This window comes from Vulpes vulpes, unplaced genomic scaffold (genome assembly GCF_048418805.1).
Source record: "Vulpes vulpes isolate BD-2025 unplaced genomic scaffold, VulVul3 u000000659, whole genome shotgun sequence".
Classification (NCBI taxonomy): Eukaryota; Metazoa; Chordata; class Mammalia; order Carnivora; family Canidae; genus Vulpes; species Vulpes vulpes.
In genome coordinates, this window is record NW_027325797.1 from 64,503 (window position 1) to 80,410 (window position 15,908).

At 68.5% G+C, this 15,908-nt stretch overlaps 1 protein-coding gene across 1 annotated transcript; it reads left to right on the plus strand.

Annotated features, from left to right (window-relative positions):
* Positions 1 to 11,376: 11,376 nt before the first annotated feature.
* Positions 11,377 to 14,997, plus strand: LOC140597435 (uncharacterized). The gene is made up of 6 exons (XM_072745736.1): positions 11,377 to 11,569; positions 12,238 to 12,332; positions 12,553 to 12,618; positions 13,170 to 13,269; positions 13,540 to 13,692; positions 13,997 to 14,997. The coding sequence occupies exons 1-6, from the start codon at positions 11,470 to 11,472 to the stop codon at positions 14,911 to 14,913; spliced, it is 1,431 nt and encodes a 476-aa protein (XP_072601837.1). The 5' UTR covers positions 11,377 to 11,469; the 3' UTR covers positions 14,914 to 14,997.
* Positions 14,998 to 15,908: the final 911 nt, after the last annotated feature.

The window sequence follows — 15,908 nt, forward strand, 5'->3', positions numbered from 1 at the left end:
CAAAAGGAGGCCGAGCTCTGGCTCCCGGGATCGAGAAGGACCATCGCCGAGGTTTATGCTGATCCCCCCGAGCTCGTGCCTTCCCGGCTCTTCTGTCCTGCAGAACGAGGGGAGGCACGGGCCTTACGGGGAAGGAGGCCCACTCCCACTCGGGCGGGACCGTCCCTCGTGGGGGACCCCGTCATCTGGGCCCGGGAGAGCGAGCGGGGCCATCAAGAACAGGTCGCAGGCTAGACATGGTCCGCTCTGAGGTTTGTCCTGAAGCGAGCACTCCCCTTCCACGTCACGCTGTCTTAGTTCATCCATTTATTATTTGTTAAAGGTTTTACGTTTATGTCCTCTCTACACCCAACACGGAATTCCAGCTCACAGTCCTGACATCAAGGTCCCCCGACCAGGCCGGCCAGGCACCCCAGGGCCATGTTTCTCATCTCTTTGCTGGCTCGCCTATCTCTGCACCCAGCTGGGACATCGAGTCCACGACGGGGGAGCTTTAGCTACCTCCGAACCCGCAAGAACCCGGAACGTTCTCGCTGTGTCCCCATCCTAGAACGACCTTCGCCGTCGAACAGCAACTCAAATAAATCGGCAGCCAGCCCAATGACTCCTGGTCAAGGAAACGGCCAACTTGTCACGTGTGTGGGCCCCGCTCCCTGGGCTCCCGGGGCTCCCGGGGAGGCTCCGCTTTCTTTAACATCGACCAAGGTCCCAATGACTCCACCGCACCTCGACGCCGGGGCTCAGTTTCTGCCCTGACACGACACAGGCAGCACGTCGGCTTCAGTTACTCCCTGTCAATCAATCAAAGGGAGCCTGGCCGCTCTCGGGGTGGTTGGGGTGGTTGGTAAGAACACGCGACTCTTGTTCTTGGGGCGGAGAGTTCAAGCCCCATGTGGCTGTAGAGATGACAGAAAAATAAAATCTTAAAAAGAAAATCAGTCAGTCGGTCTGGGGGAGACACAGCCCCGGATCCCACAGGGGCAGGGAGCCAGCTGACGGGTCTACGCACACTATTAGAAGCAGCAGAGCACAAAGTCAGAACTTCCAGAAGTCTGCTAGAGGGGGGGACACGCCGGCCTCGACGGTGCTCGGGAGGCGAAGTGGGGGGCGGCCCCTGGAGCGACAGGGTGGGCTCAGGGTCCCCGGGGTCCCAAGGACGGTGGCGCCAACGGTTCCCAGGCCCAGGAGCGGGGACCCCGGCCGAGGGCCGCGGGACTAGGGCCAGCTGTCTGCCCTGTGTGGCCACAAACTGCAAACCCCTGTGCGGTCACGGGGCCGCGTCCCTGGGCCGGGCCAGCAAAGGCCAGAAGTGGGAGGAGACCCTCCCGGGCGGGAGGAGCACGGGTCTCCCCCAGGGCAGCCCCTAAAACTTGGAGGTTTGAAACTCAGTCACTTGTCCGAGATAAAAAGAAAAAAAAACAAAACAAAACAAAACAAAACTCGGACACAGGCAGGGTGAACGCAGGGTTCTGACAGAAACGGTGGAGACAAGAGGGCTTGATGGCACATCAGAAACTATATGCCAATAGGACAACCTACAAGAAATGGACACCATGACACTATATATAGAAAACTACAAAAATGAACAAACAAAAAAATGTTAGAACCGGTAAATGAATTCAGTAAAGTCACAGGATACATAATTAATGCACAGAATTCTGTTGCATTCCTATACCTCAGTAAGAAGGTAAGAAAAAGAGAAACTAAGACATTAATAAAAATAAATTTAAAATGAAACAAAAAATAATATTATACTTAAGAAAAAACCTAAGGAAACAGCTATAAAAACTTACTCTGAAGACGATGATGGAAAGAAATCGATGACACAAAGAAACGGAAAGAGACACTCCACACTCGTGGACTGAAAGGGTACGAAGTGTCTTCACAACCGAGAGCAGCCCAGACATTCCTATAAACCCTATCAAAATGCCCCCAGCATTTCTCACAGAGCTAAGATAAATGATCTTCAACTTTGCATGGAACCTCAAAAGACCCCAGACAGGCGAAGCAGCCTTGCAAAAGAAAAGCAAAGTAGGAAGCTTCACATCGCTAGATTCCCAGTTATGTCACAAAACTGTTGTGATGAAGACAGTACGGTCCTGGCACGACAACGGACACACAGACCAAGAGAACAGAGCAGACCTCCCAGAAATGAACCCACAACTATGTCGTCGTTTAATCCTTGATAAAGCTGGAAAGAATATCCAGTGGGGAAAAAAATCTACAAATGGTGTTGGAAAAACTGGATAGACACAAGCCAAAGAATGAAATTTCTAGTTTTTGATTTTACTTTTGTGTGTGGCTAAATTCCTAGAAAATATATAACCTACCAAAACTGACACACAGAGAAATAGAAAATTTGAATAGACCAATTCTCAGCGAAGCTGTTGAGTAATAGAAAAAAAATTCCCAAAACGCAGAAGTCCACGACCAGATGGCTTCATGAGTGAATTCTATGAAACATTTAAAGAAGTATTAAAGCCTAGAAAGAGTATTATGCTAAGCACAATATGCCAACCCTAACCCTAACCCTAACCCTGACCCTGACCCTGACCCTAACCCTGACCCGGAAGCCTCCCCGCGGGTCCTGAGGAGGCCGGGCCCCTGTGGGCGTGGACGCGACCCCCACACGGCTGTTTCCCGTCTGTTGACTACGTGGGACTCCCAGCGCTGAGAGGGCACCTCCGTGGCTTGTTCCTGCTCTCGGGGGAGACGATTTCAGGTCGTCACCCCCGGGGATGACGTCAGCTGCGGGCCCTCCTACGCGGCCTCTCCTCTGTTGACAGACCTTTCCTAAAACCCCCTGTGCTTTTCATGCTTTGTTCTGTCAAATGCGTTTTCTGCGACTCTTGAGGGGATCGTCTCCTTTCTCTTTGTTTTTGTTGTTTTTTTAAAGATTTTATTTATATATCCTTGAGAGACACCGAGAGACGAGAGAGAGAGAGAGAGAGAGAGAGAGAGAGAGAGGCAGAGACACGGGCAGAGGGAGAAGAAGGCTCCGTGCAGGGAGCCCGATGTGGGACTCGATCCCGGGACTCCAGGATCACGCCCTGGGCCGAAGGGAAGGCAGGCGCTGAAGCGCTGAGCCCCGCCGCCCCCCTCCGCCCCGGGCCGCCCCATGTCCTTTCTCTGGTTAACGGGATGGATCGTGCTGAGTGATCAGAGGGGCCGCGGGGGGCAGGTGGGCAACGTGGATGAACAAATAGGGAAAGCTACAAGCGTGTGGTTCTAAATAAAGGAATCCCGGAAATTTAGAAAGTACGGCCTGGCAATAGAGTCAGGACCGTGGGGACAACTCGGGACGGGGACAGACGGTGACGCCGCTTCTCGCGGGGAGAGCTGAGCGAGGCACAGAATTGTCAAGTCGCCAGCTGTAGCCCTGAAACTACTGTCCCCTTGGGTGTCGACGGCACTTCAATAGATACCAAGGAAAAGGGGTTTCCGGTGGGAATCCCGGTGGGTCCGTGAAAGGCATTTACACGGTCGTGACGCACACGAAGGCGCCTCTGCAGAGGGGATCCAGATGCTCACGTGTCTTCATGTTAATGTTTAGAAGATGTACTTGGGAGACGGTGCGGGGGGCAGGGGCGGAGGGACAGGGGGAACCTGGAGCGGACTCCTCACCCACCGGAGACCGAGCCCCACCCGAGGCTCCACGCCACAACCTGGAGATCCTGGCTTGAGCCAAACTCAAGAGTCGACGTGGAACCGACGGACGGAACCACCCAGGAGCCCCTCAAATGCTCCTAACTGCAACCCCACGCTGTGAACCCTGGGGGGCGGAGGGGGGCATCTGTGACCCCCAGTCTGCCTTGAAGGGCGGGAGGCCTGCAGGGCCCGAGGATGGGAACTGAGGATGCGGGAGGCTGCCTGCATCGCCTTCCCGCCCGGCGTGGGGACAGGACCCTCCCCCGGGACCCTCGGCCACCAGGGTGAGGGCTGAGTGCTGATTGGACCCCGCCTGCCCACAGTGATGATGCGGGACCCCGCTCTGGGCGGAACTGTGGTGCCCCCGGGTTCCACCGCTGCCTGGTGCCCACTCTGCGTCCGCAGACCTTCGGAGGCACCGGTGCTCCGGATCTGGCTCGCAGCGACCCGACTCTCCTGCTCTCCCCAGTAGCCCAGGACTCGTCTCTCCTCAGTACCCCCACCCTCCCACTCTCCCCAGTACCCCGCTACTCCCACTCTCCCCAGTACCCCCACCCTCCCACTCTCCCCAGTACCCCCACCCTCCCACTCTCCCCAGTACCCCGCTACTCCCACTCTCCCCAGTACCCCCACCCTCCCACTCTCCCCAGTACCCCAGTGCATAAAGAGGAGGCGCCCACACAGCGACAGGTCACAGGTGAGTGGCAGCTGATCCCTGATCCCCGCGGGCCACAGTGGGGCCTGTGGATCCGGGTGGGGGCACAGGCCTCCCGCGCTGGGGTCCACAACACCCCGACCCCCATGCGATGACCGTGAGCAGCTCCCACAGCCCTTCCACAGCCCCACGGGGTGAGAGCGGCCACCCTGCTGCCCCCGTCCAGGGAAGGAGGCTGCAGTCGGAACTCAGGCAGCTCCCCCGGGACCCCCGCTCCCCTGTAAGCCCTCTGCTGTGCAGGCACCCAAGCCATGACCTTTCCAGCCTGTCCTAGACGCATGGACCCCGACAGGGGTGACTGTCACCCCCCCATCCCGCCCTGTGCCCGCTGGGTCCCCCTGGCCCGTGAGCAGGCTTGCTCTTCAGGCTCCAAAGAACGTGGAGTCCCTCGTGCTCCCCCAGGGCCCCCCTCAGGCTATTCACACATCGCTGCCCTCAGGGTGGGGAGTTCGGTCGCACTCTTGCTGGCATCAGGTTTTAGTTTTGATGAAGTCCAGTCCGTCGCTTTCTCCCCTTGGTCGTGTGCTTGTGGAATCTCGGAGAAACCTTCCATTCCCGCCCCCCCCGCCCCCCCAAGCCCGCAGGGACACTCGCTGGCCGGCCCACCCACCACCATCTCTGCGCCGGCCCCGGGCTGGGAGACGTCACCCCCGAGCATCAGGTGGGCAGTTCCCCGGAGCCCCTGGGTCCCCCGCCCGTGTGCTCCTGATACCGGGGTGGGAGCGCTCTGTGACCCCAGCGTGACGGCGTGCCCTGGGACAGTGGCTGGGAAGGTGGACTGTCGGTGGGCGACGGACAGACAGACAGGCAGCGAGGGCCCGTGTGTGATGCCTGTGCCCCTCGGGGCTACGGGGTTGTCTCCGGCTCCGGTCAGACAGAGGGGCGCCCGCCCACGGGGAGCACCCGGACGCATGTGTCCTCGGAAGGTTCTCACGCGCCGTCATCCTTGGATGTGTTTGGATTGCAGCACGATGCAGGAGGACCCGGAGACCCTGCTGGCCTTGCAAAGGGCCAATATCGTGGCCCAGTACCATCAGGTGAGGCCCAGAAGGGACCATAGACACTACACACCCACGACAGGGGGGACCGTACCTGCAAGAGCAGGTGAGGCTCAAGAGGGGATCAGAGCCAAGGATGAGCCAGGTCAGCCCAGGCAAGGACCACAGTCACCAGGAACAAGTGAGACCCTGGGGATGGTCCCGGTGTCAGTAGCAACTAAGGGTCCATCCTGGATCCTCGTCATTGGTAGCGGAGGAGCCCAGGCACCAGGTACAGGTGAGGCCCGGGTGGGGACCAGAGTCACCAGGTCCAGATGAAGACCACAGCTACCAGGTCCAGGTGAGCCCAGGTGGGGACCAGAGTCACCAGGTTCAGGTGAGGCCAAGGTGGGGACCACAGTCGCAGATCCACATGAGGCTCAGGTGGAGACCAGAGTCACCTGGGTGAAGCCCAGTTGGGGACTAGAGTCACCAGGCCTGGGTGAGGGCCAGGTAGGGATCAGAGTCACCAGGTCAAGTGAGGCCCAGGTGGGGACCACAGTCGCCGGGTCCGGGTGAGGCCCAGGGGGGGATCGTCACTGACAGACAGAAGCAGCTGAGGCTGCCAGGCTGCGCCCACTCTGGCGCCCGGCCAATCTCAGAGGGTCGGCGCTCCCTCAGGATCCAGGGGAGGGAGGAGCCCTTCTGCTCCCTCCTGTCTCTGTCCCCACTCCCCTGCTCTGATCGGTCCCCACCACGGAGCCCCCTCTGTTGCAGGCGCCCCAAGCAGGGTCTCCGCAGGACCTGTCACTGTGCAAGGTCGCCGACCACCAGGGCTTTCTGCAGTGAGTCCCCTGGACACCCCTCATCCATCCCAGGGCGGGTGGCCTTTGCAGGAACACCTCTCTGGAGGCTGACCCCCCCGCCCCCAGGTCGGGACCTGGTCCCCTGGAGCCCTCTGAGGGCCATGTCTGCGCTGGGTTGCAGCTGAGACACCCCGGAGACCGACCCGGGACGTGGGCAGGAAGGGAGCTGGGCCCGGGGGAGGCCCCTGGACACTCAGAGGAGGGGCCCCCACGCCTGCTTTGGGCAGGCCCAGGTGTCAGCCTGCTGCATCCGGGGGTGGTGGTGGGGTGGGGTGTCCAGTCCCTTCAGCAGGGGATCCCGCCCGTGAGGGGCTCTGGGGCCGGGGCGTGCTCTCCGTAGGGGGACGGCCTGGTCTGGGCCGAGTCCGCAGGGGTGCTCTCGCCCACACCCGAAGGCTTTTGCGGGGCTGCAGGTGGATGCCGGGGACCAGGCCAGCGCAGGGAGGGGGGGGGGGCCGCAGAGGGAGGCCCCGACCAGGCAGGAGGAGGCAAGAGGAGGAGGGGGCTGCCCTGGGCGGGAAGGAGGGAGGGGACAGCCCAGTGGCCTAGGTCGCAGGGGACGAGGCTGATGGGTCAACAGCCCCACGAGAACCTGACGGACGCTGGAGACCCCAGGTGGGGCCCCCTCGGCCCTGCTCACGGCCCAGTGTCTGCTGGGATGGCTCAGGGGTGGTCGTGCTCAGGGGCTCCGACAGGACGGGAGGTGAAATGGGCCAGGGTGGCAGAGGGGACAGCAGAGAGGGGAGCCCGGGGACAGCAGGGGGACGGCCAGGGGGCAGGGGGAGGCCGGCTGGACGCTGGGCAGTCAGGCCCTGGGGAGGCGGGGGGACCTCAGCGGGACGGTCACGGGGCACCCGGGCCACGCTGACAGCTCTCGGGCTGGTCCATCGAGGAGGGGGGCAGGTCACCCCCTGGGGGCGCCGAGGGGTCCCCGCCCAGCCCACCACCGGCAAACACCCTCCTCAGACCCCCCAGACGCCGCCCCCGCCCGCCCTCAGGCCGCTGGCAGCCCCTGCCCTCCCCGGGGGAGCCCTGCCCTCCCCAGGACGCTGGGTGCAGACGGGGTGTGTGTGTGTGTGTGTGGCTGTGGGGCCGGGGCCTCAGGGCTCTGCGTCTCCTGCCTTCCAGGGACAGGGAGCTGCCCGACCCCAGCCCCCGCGAGGCCAAGGTGAGAGCCCGTCCTGGGCCCCGGGCAGGACGTGGGGGGGAGCTGGGGCCAGCTGTCTGCACCGCGTCCCCCAGGACATCCCCGGGCGTCTCCCCAGTCCCCCGTCCCAGCGCTGCACGGGCCGCCGGGAACGCACCCGAGACCCGGAGCCGCGGTCCGCGGGGGGCCCTGTGCCTTCCTGGCTCCTCCGGGTCCCGCGGGGCACTGGACGCGGCCCGAGCGCCCACCTCCCGCGGCGGGAGCCTCACCTGCGGCCCCCGCCTGTCCTCTCCCAGAAACTCCGCCAGGAGACCCGGCGCGCGGACAAATGGATAAAAATGCTCAAGCGATGGGACCACTACCTCCCCAGCGAGAAGGTGGGGCGCTGGGTGCCCCCGAGGGCTCTCCGTCCTGACGGGGCTGGGGGGCCGCCCTCAGTGTCCTCCTGCCCCGTCCTCGGGGGAGCCCCCTGCCTGGGGAGAGTCTGCTGGGAGCCCGGGCCTCCCTCCCCAGGCCCCGGGACGGCGGTGGGGGAGCGTCAGGTCGGGGCCAGGGTCCCTGCTCCTCGCGGGGGACGGGGGGGGGGGGGGGGCCCAGATCCAGGGAGACCCAGCCTCTCTGCAGACACCCTGGAGCCGACGCCGGAACCTTCTAGATGCCTCGTGTTCCCTGGGCTCCAAGGGGCCGCCCTGGGCCCCTCTCACCAGCACTGCCTTCCTCCCCGCAGCTGCGACGCCGGGTGTACAAGGGGGTCCCGCCCCAGGTGCGGGGACAGGTGTGGCTGCGATTGCTGAACGTCGACCAGGTTAAGGCCAGCAATGCCGGGAAATACCAGGTGGGACCCGACCCGTCTACTCCCCGTGGACCCTCGGTCCCCTCCCTGCCCAGGGCTGACCCTCCGTGACCCCTCCCCACCCGGGCTGATCCTCCACGTCCCCTCCCTGTCCAGGGCTGACCCTCAGTCCCCTCCCCGCCCACGACAGCTGGGCACAGGCCCTCACGCAGGCCCCGCGGGCACGGTGGGCACTCCCGCCGTCCCCGGCCTCCCAGGGGAAGGGTGGAGGTTCCTGCAGGACACACTCCCGTGGTGGCCCCGGGGCTCCCTGCCCAGGACGGCAGCTGCTGACAGGTCGGGGTCTGTGTCCCTGACGCCGGCTCCTCCTCCCGGGGTCTCCCCGCAGGCAATGAAGGAGGCGGCCCTGGTCTCCTCCCGGGACATCGTGCAGATCGACCTGGACGTCAACCGCACGTTCCGCAGTCACACCATGTTCTGGGACCGCTACGGGGTCGGGTGAGGCTGCTGGGCCAGCGGGGTTCGGGGGTCGGGGGCCCGGCCTGGGAGAGGCCCGGGGGCTTCTGTGCTGGGGACACGGGGTCTCCGAGGCCGGGGGGAGCGACGGCAGCAAACAACACACTGCCACGTGGTAGGGTGCTGGGGATGACCCCCGTGCCCCCAACCCCAGGGTCTCGGGGATGGGGAGGCCGCAGGACGGGGCCTCCAGGGGTCACCGTCTGAGCTGAACCCCAAGGGGGTGAGGGGCGGCCCCGTGAAGAGCAGGGGGCCGGGGTGGGGGCGTGGGGGGCACGAAGGGGACCTGGGGCCAGGGTGCATGGCCGCGGCTGGACCGGGACACGTGGACCCGACGAGGGTCGGACAGGTCAGGGTGACACCCACCCTCCGGTGCTTTATGTACTTCTGAATTCTGGGCATTTTGTTTTAGACAATTTGCACTTGGTGAGCACACACGGCATGACGCCGCCCCCCCCCCCCCCCCCAGACGCCGCCCCGGTCCAGGCAGGCCCTGCGCGGAGCACACGGGGCCCCAGGGGCAGGGGCAGGGGCAGGGGTCACAGCAAACCCCAGACTGGGGTCGCCTTTATCTGTAGACGTCTCCGTGTGCACCTTAGAGAAGGGGGTGCCCTGTGTCCGCAGCCCCCCACCCCATCCCCTCACCCACCGCCCCCACGCCATCCCCCTGCATCACCCCCCACACCATCCCCCACAACCCCAGACCCCCACCCCTACACTATCGGTCCCGCCCCCACCCCCACCCCACCCCACCCCCACGAGGACGCGGTGCAGCTGCCCCCTGTGGGACATGCTCAGCCTCCCCGGCCACCTTGGGGTTCTCTGGACGGCCTGCTCCCGTCAGAAGCCCGGGTGTCCCGCAGAGTCCCCAGGGGCCGCGGGGAGGTGGGGAAGGCAGGGAGCCCCCCGACAGGGGCTTGCAGGTGGGTGGAGCATAGGGTGCAGCTACCTGTGTGTGCAGCGGGCGGGGTGTGTGGGAGCCCGGGACCCCTGGGGTGACCTGCTGGGGCGCCAGGGGCGGGGCTGGGGATACGCCAGGCATGGGTGGCTGGGCTTCCCGGGCGGGCCGCTCGGACCGTCTCCCCACGAGAACTCGGTGCTCCTCCCTGCAGGGAACCTGCTGCCCCCCGGGGCCCCCGCGGCCCTCAGAGCGCGGCCGGGTCAGGCTGACCTGTGACCCCCGGCCCGGGGGGAGCCGGCCTCCAGCAGCCCGGGCCCGGGGGCCGCGGAGCCGGGGTGCAGACTCAGGCCGCCGTGCGGGGGGCATCGGGCGGCTCCTGGCAGCGCTGAGGGGGCCGCACCCCGTACCCCCCCGTGCTCAGATAGTGACCCCAGGGGTTCGCAGCCTGTATCGGGGTCACACCTGCACGACGTTCCCTGCTCTCCTCACGGCGGCTGAGACCTGGAGCCCCGAGATGCTCTGGGATGGGCGGGCCCGGGGTGCCCCCCACAGAGTCCAGCCCAGGGACACCTGGGAAGACCTGGGGGTGCGCTCAGGGCCACGGATGCCCCGGCTGCGTGGGCTCGGGGCAGGGGTCACGTGGGGCTGGTGGTGTTCCCGGGACACGGGGCCGGGCCAGGCCAGGGCAGCGGAGGAGAGGCGTCAGGGGCTGCGGGGACCGGGGCAGGGGGAGCGCTGGCTCCCATGGGGGCGTGCGGGGGGGGGGGGGGGGCCGCTCCAGGGCTGGAGGCCCGGGGCGCTGGCGGCGCTGGGGGAGCCCGGAGCTGCACACCCCACGGCGGGAGCCGCTCGGAGGCGTCGGACACCCCAGGGTGCACTGAACCCCCGGCACGCTGCACGTGTGAGGTCGCCGCCTGTCCCCGTGCGCAGACCTGACCCCGGAGATCGGCCCCCGCGGAGGGGCCCTGCGGGCCGCGGGGCCTGCGGGGCCGGTGTCGGCACCTCGGCGGCCTCGCTGGGCGGGGGCTGACTGAGCAGAGCCCCCCGCTGTCCCCCCTCCTAGGCAGCGAGCCCTGTTCTGCGTACTGGCAGCCTACTCGCTGTACGACACGGTGAGTGTCCCTGCCCCCGCCTCCTGCCCCGCGGGCGGCCTTGTCCTGAGTGGTGGTGACCAGCGGGACTCACAGTTATGGCCCCGGCTCCACGGCCCCCGAGATGCCGGGGAGGGTCTCTCTCCTCCGGGACGGGCAGGGGGCGGGGTGCAGACCTCCCAGGGGAGGCAGGGCCTGCGTGCCCGAGGGCCGGGGCTGCCCGGGGCCCCCGCGTGCACCGCGGCCGTCCTAGAGCTCGGGTCTGGACCCTGACAGACGGCACTACCGACGAGAGCCCGGGCGGGGAAGGCTCCCACTCCCCCGAAGGGAACGAGGCCGAGGCGCCCAGGAGGCCGCCCCCTTCCACGGCGCATTCCAGAAGGGTCCCCGAGGACCCCAGCTCACACGCTCCCCGGCCCCGCGGGGTGTCCTGGCCCAGCTCCCCTCGTGGGACCTGCCAGGGGCCACAGTCAGGCCCCCCCACCCCCCCGCCGACCTGCCCTCTGGGGGGTCTCCAGACCTGGCGGGTCCCCTACAGCCTGGCACAGCTCACGGAGGCCCCTCCTGCTGGCCTGAGGACGGGGGTCCTGGCACGGCGGCCGCAGGGCTCGGTAGCGGGGCCCGGGGTGCTCGCGCCCCAGCTGGTCCGGGTGGCCCTCACCTGCTCCCCCGCCCTCTGGGAGCCCCCTCCGGGAGCCCGGGCTGGGAGGGAGCCGGGGGAGCCTGACGCCCGCGGGGAGGGCTCAGAGGGGGCCTCGGGGCGCACGCCCTCCGTGGGGCTCTGGCTCTTGCAGGAGGTGGGCTACTGCCAGGGCATGAGCGAGATCGCGGCCGTCCTCCTCATGTTCCTGCCCGAGGAGGACGCCTTCTGGGCGCTGGCCCAGCTGATGGTGGGCGACCGGCACTCCATGCACGGTAGGGGCCCGCCGGGGAGCTCAGGAGGGCCTCCCTGCAGGCTGCTGCACCGGGGGGCAGGCGGGGACCCCCCAGCTCGCCCCCCCACGGGCAAGGGCCCCGCCTCCCCGGTGGCCTCGGGGTCCCGGAGCCACGGCCACCCGCCCCACCGTCTGCAGGCCAGGCACGCACTCCCGTTGCTCCCCCAGCCTCCCGCCGGGCAGCCGGCTTGTCCCCCAGGCCCCCCTGCCAGCCCACGGCCACACGGGGCCCAGGGGGCAGCGTCTCCCCCTCCCGGGGGCCCCCAGCCTCACTCCCAAGCCCCACAGCAGAGGGCCGTGCACGCCCATCACCCTCCCCTTGGCCTGCACCCGCTGCCCCTCGGGGCTGGGGACCCGCCTGTCCCCGCGGCGGCCCCCGCAGGAGAGAGGGTGCTGGGTCAGCCGGGCCCGGTCCTCAGCCCCCAGCCCACGCCCCGCGGGGTCTCTGTGAGGACGAGGGTCCCCGGGCCCCGCGCCCCCGGCCTGGGAGGCAGGCCCTGCCCTCTGGGAAGAGCGGATCCAGCCAGGGCTCCGAGGGCGGTGGGCACACGGGGGTCAGGGCGTGGCGGGGAGGCCCCTGCCCCGACACCCCCCACCCCGCCTGGTGCAGGAGGAGGCCCTGACCGTGGGGGCCTGGGGCCTTCTCAGGCTTCTTCGTCCCGGGCTTCCCGAAGCTCCTCAGGTTCCAGAGACATCACGAGCGGGTCCTCCAAAGAGCTCTCCCGGACCTGAGGAAGCACATGGCGAGTGGGGGCGAGTGGGAGCTCCTGAGGCTCCGTCCCCGGAGCCCGGGGCAGGGGGTGGGGGGCATGGCCCTCCCTCCGAGCTGCCCAGAGTTGGGGTCACGTTCCTCCCCCTGGGGCCCGGGGGCGCCCTCGGGGCTGGGCTGGGCCGTGGGGAGCGCGTCCACCCGGCTCCAGGGGCCGCGGCGTGGGGCCTGAGCACCCCCTGCCCTCCCGCCAGGACGAGGAGCAGATGTCCACCGGCATCTACAGCCCCAAATGGTTTCTCCAGTGCTTCCTCGGCCGGGTGAGGCCCCCCCCCCCGGGACCCCCGCTCCCGGACCTGCCCCCTGCCCCCGGGGAGGGCCCAGCTCAGCCCCACCCTCCAGACGAGCCAGGCCCGACCCCGGGGTCCTGAGGCTGAGGCTGAGGCTCGCAGCCCAGCCCGTCCTGGAGAAGCCCAGAGGGTCCCTGGACGAGGTCCCGGGGGGCGGCCCGTCTCTGCCTCAGCTCCCCCGGGGGAGGCCGGGTCAGCCCGGGGTGTGGACGGGCCCTCGGCCCATCGGGCGGCCAGCCTGGGGTCCTCTCGAGGCGTGGTGTCGTCAAGTGCGGGCAGAGTCTGTGCCCCCAGGGGTGCGGGAGGTGCTGGCCGGGGTCGGAACCCGGAGCGGCCGGGAGTCCCTGATCTCCCTGGGAGGAGGGCACGGACGGGGAGGCGGGGGGCGGGGGGCGGGGGGCGGGGCGCTGCGGGGCCTCGTCGCAGGCAGCCGGGGGCCAGATGGCAGGCCTAGCCTAGCCCCAGCCGAGCCCCCCAGGGGCCCTGCTCAGGCCGCTCCTCCCACCCCGCCGTCCCCCTAGACCCCCTTCTCGCTCACCCTGAAGCTGTGGGATGCCTACGTGTTGGATGGGGAGAGGGTGCTCACGGCCATGGCCTATACCATCCTCAAGGTGCACAGGAGTAAGTGAGCCCCCGGGAGCCCAGGTGTGCCGGGGGCGGGGGGCAGGGGCGGTGACCCTGGGCTCTGAGCAGCACCCAGACCTGGGGCGGGGGGACGGCGGGGCAGGCGGGTGCAGCGGGGCTCCCCGAGTGGAGCAGCGGGCAGGGGCCACCCCGGCCAGCGCACTGCCCGCGGCGCTCCTGGGCACAGCGGGACCCCAGCCGCTGGCCTGGGGGCCCCGGGGGCCCCAGGGCGGGGCCCTCTGGGTCTGACTCTCGCCCACCGCCCAGAGCGCCTCCTGAAGCTGCCCCTGGAAGGGCTCCGGGAGTTCCTCCAGGACTCTCTGGCCCAGCCCTGGGCCCTGGAGGACGAGGCCGTGCTGAGACACCTTCGGGCCTCCATGACCCAGCTCCGCAGGATGCGGTGCGACCTGCCCCCGCCAGGTGGGCTCAGGGCCCCGGCCCCTCCCGACTCGGCCTGCTGGGGCCGCCCACAGGGGACAGAGCCCCCGGGGCCCCCGTCCTCATCTCTGGGGCTCTCCTCTTCTGCTCCAGCCTCGGGGACCCCAGGCCAGGGCTGGGCGGGCGGGCGGGTACCCACTGCAGGGCCCGGGCAGCAGTGTGGGGGGCTGAGCACAGGGTCAGGCCGGTGGGGGGGGGGGTCACGCGGGAGCCGTGAGGACCCCGGGGCCCCCAGCGGGGGACACACAGCCTGCTGGAGACGCTGACCCCGTCGGCCTCTTTCCAGCGGGACCTGAGGAGTTCCCCACGAGGCCCCTGGGCCTGGAGCCAGTGTCCCCGGCGCCCGGGCCTCTCCTCCCTTCTCCGGCCTCTGAGCCACCGCCCAGGGTGGAGGAGCCGGCCTCCCCGGGCCCAGCCGCCCGGCCTGAGCCGCCCGGACCCCCTCCCGGCCAGGCCATCGTCCAACTTGCCCCCCAGCCCCGGCGGTGGAACTCCCTCCCCACCCTCCCGGGGCAACAAGGCGGTGCAGGCAGGCGGCCCCGGGACACGGCGGGCTTCGAGACAGAAAACGGGGTCTCCTTCCATTTGGCACCTGCCTGGGCCACCCCAGAGGCCCCGCGACGGACCGGGCCCTGGAGCACCCCCGGGACTCCCATCACGCGGTCCCCCCAGCCCCCTAGGGATGACGCTGTCGGGCCCAGGACACCCTTCCTGCCCCGCGGCCACTGCAGCTCGTGCCCCTCGCTGGGCAGTGACGGGCACAGCCAGGGCAGAGCCAGGGCGGCGCTGAGCCCGCTGCCCCGAGGCCCCGCACAGGCCCGGGACCCTCTGCCCCCCGCGTCCACGGGGCAGCTCGATGCTCGCGGGCCTCGGGGGCAGAGCGTGGCGGTGAGGGCGGGGGCCCGGAGGCTCCGGCCCGCCGTCACCGTGCCCTGCCTCGTCTCGCTGTGCCTCCCGGAGGGCGGCACCGCCCGCACGGGACACCAGCCCCTGACCCAGAGGGACCTGGGCTGGCCTGGCCCCGGGCTCTGTGGGGGCAGGGGCGACTCGAGCGCCTGCCCCAGGCCCAGCGCTAATGGGATCCAGCGCCCCGGGGCCCTGGCCAGGCCTGCGTTCTGGCCCCGGGCCGAGCGAGCCCTCTCACAGCAGGATGTGGCCTCCTGGGCCCTGGGCGTGCCCCACAGACCCAGGTCGCTGACCTAGGGCAGCCCTGGGGATCCCGGGACACCCCAGGGCAGGGCAGCGGGGGCAGGCCCGTGGGCCCCACCCACACCCCCACCCACACCCCCACCCCCACCCCCACCCCCACCCACACCAGGAGGCAGGCTCCTCCACGCGCTGGGGCTCCAGCAGTCAGTCACCCGGCCCCAGGGGGCCCGAGGCCGGGGTCCAGCTGCCCTGCGGGGACCCAGCGCAGGAGCCCATGGGCCGCAGGTCCACGTCAGCCCTGCCGCCCCCAGAACCGCCTCTCACCGCCCCGACCTCAGGACACGCGCCCCCACCCGGAGTCGAGTCCGCACAGGCTCCCAGGCGGGGGACGACTCCAGCACCCGCACCCCTGTGGGATTCCCGCTTTCCTCTAAGGACAGGAAGGTCTCCCAGGGGAAGGCGCGCACCCTCGGCTCTGAGCCCCTGTTTGCTGTTGCAAGTTCAATAAAGTGTTGTTGTGTGAGAGGGCACGGCCGGCTCGTTTCTGCGTCTCCCGGAGCTCTGTGCACGGGGTGCGGAGACACCCCCAGAGAGGAGGAGGGGGCGCCGCCCAGGCCCCGACCAGCCCCTGCGGGGGCGCCGCCAGGCACACACGGCTGACGTCCCCACGTGCCTTCCCGGGGCGGCCAGACGCCAGGGTCAGGACCCCGCAGACTCTACTGCGACTCAGCCTGCGCCCGCGGCCAGGACGGGCCCTGGGACAGAGTGACAGCCGGGGAGCCTCAGGTCACCAGGGTCTGTGCTAAGCGCCCTGGGAGGTCTGTGCCCCCTCTGTCCAGGGGGCCTGGGCTGCCCGGGCTCCGGGGCGCTTCCTCCCCTCCCCGCCCCGGGCCTGTGCGCCTGGGGCACAGAGGGCCCGCGGGGCGGTCAGCGTGGCCCCGGAGCGGACGTCAGGACAGCAGGCCCTTGCAGCTCTCACACCTGGGCCACCCTCACCGGGCGGGCTCAGCGTGCACACCCGGTGCTGCTGGATCCCTCGCACCAGAGTG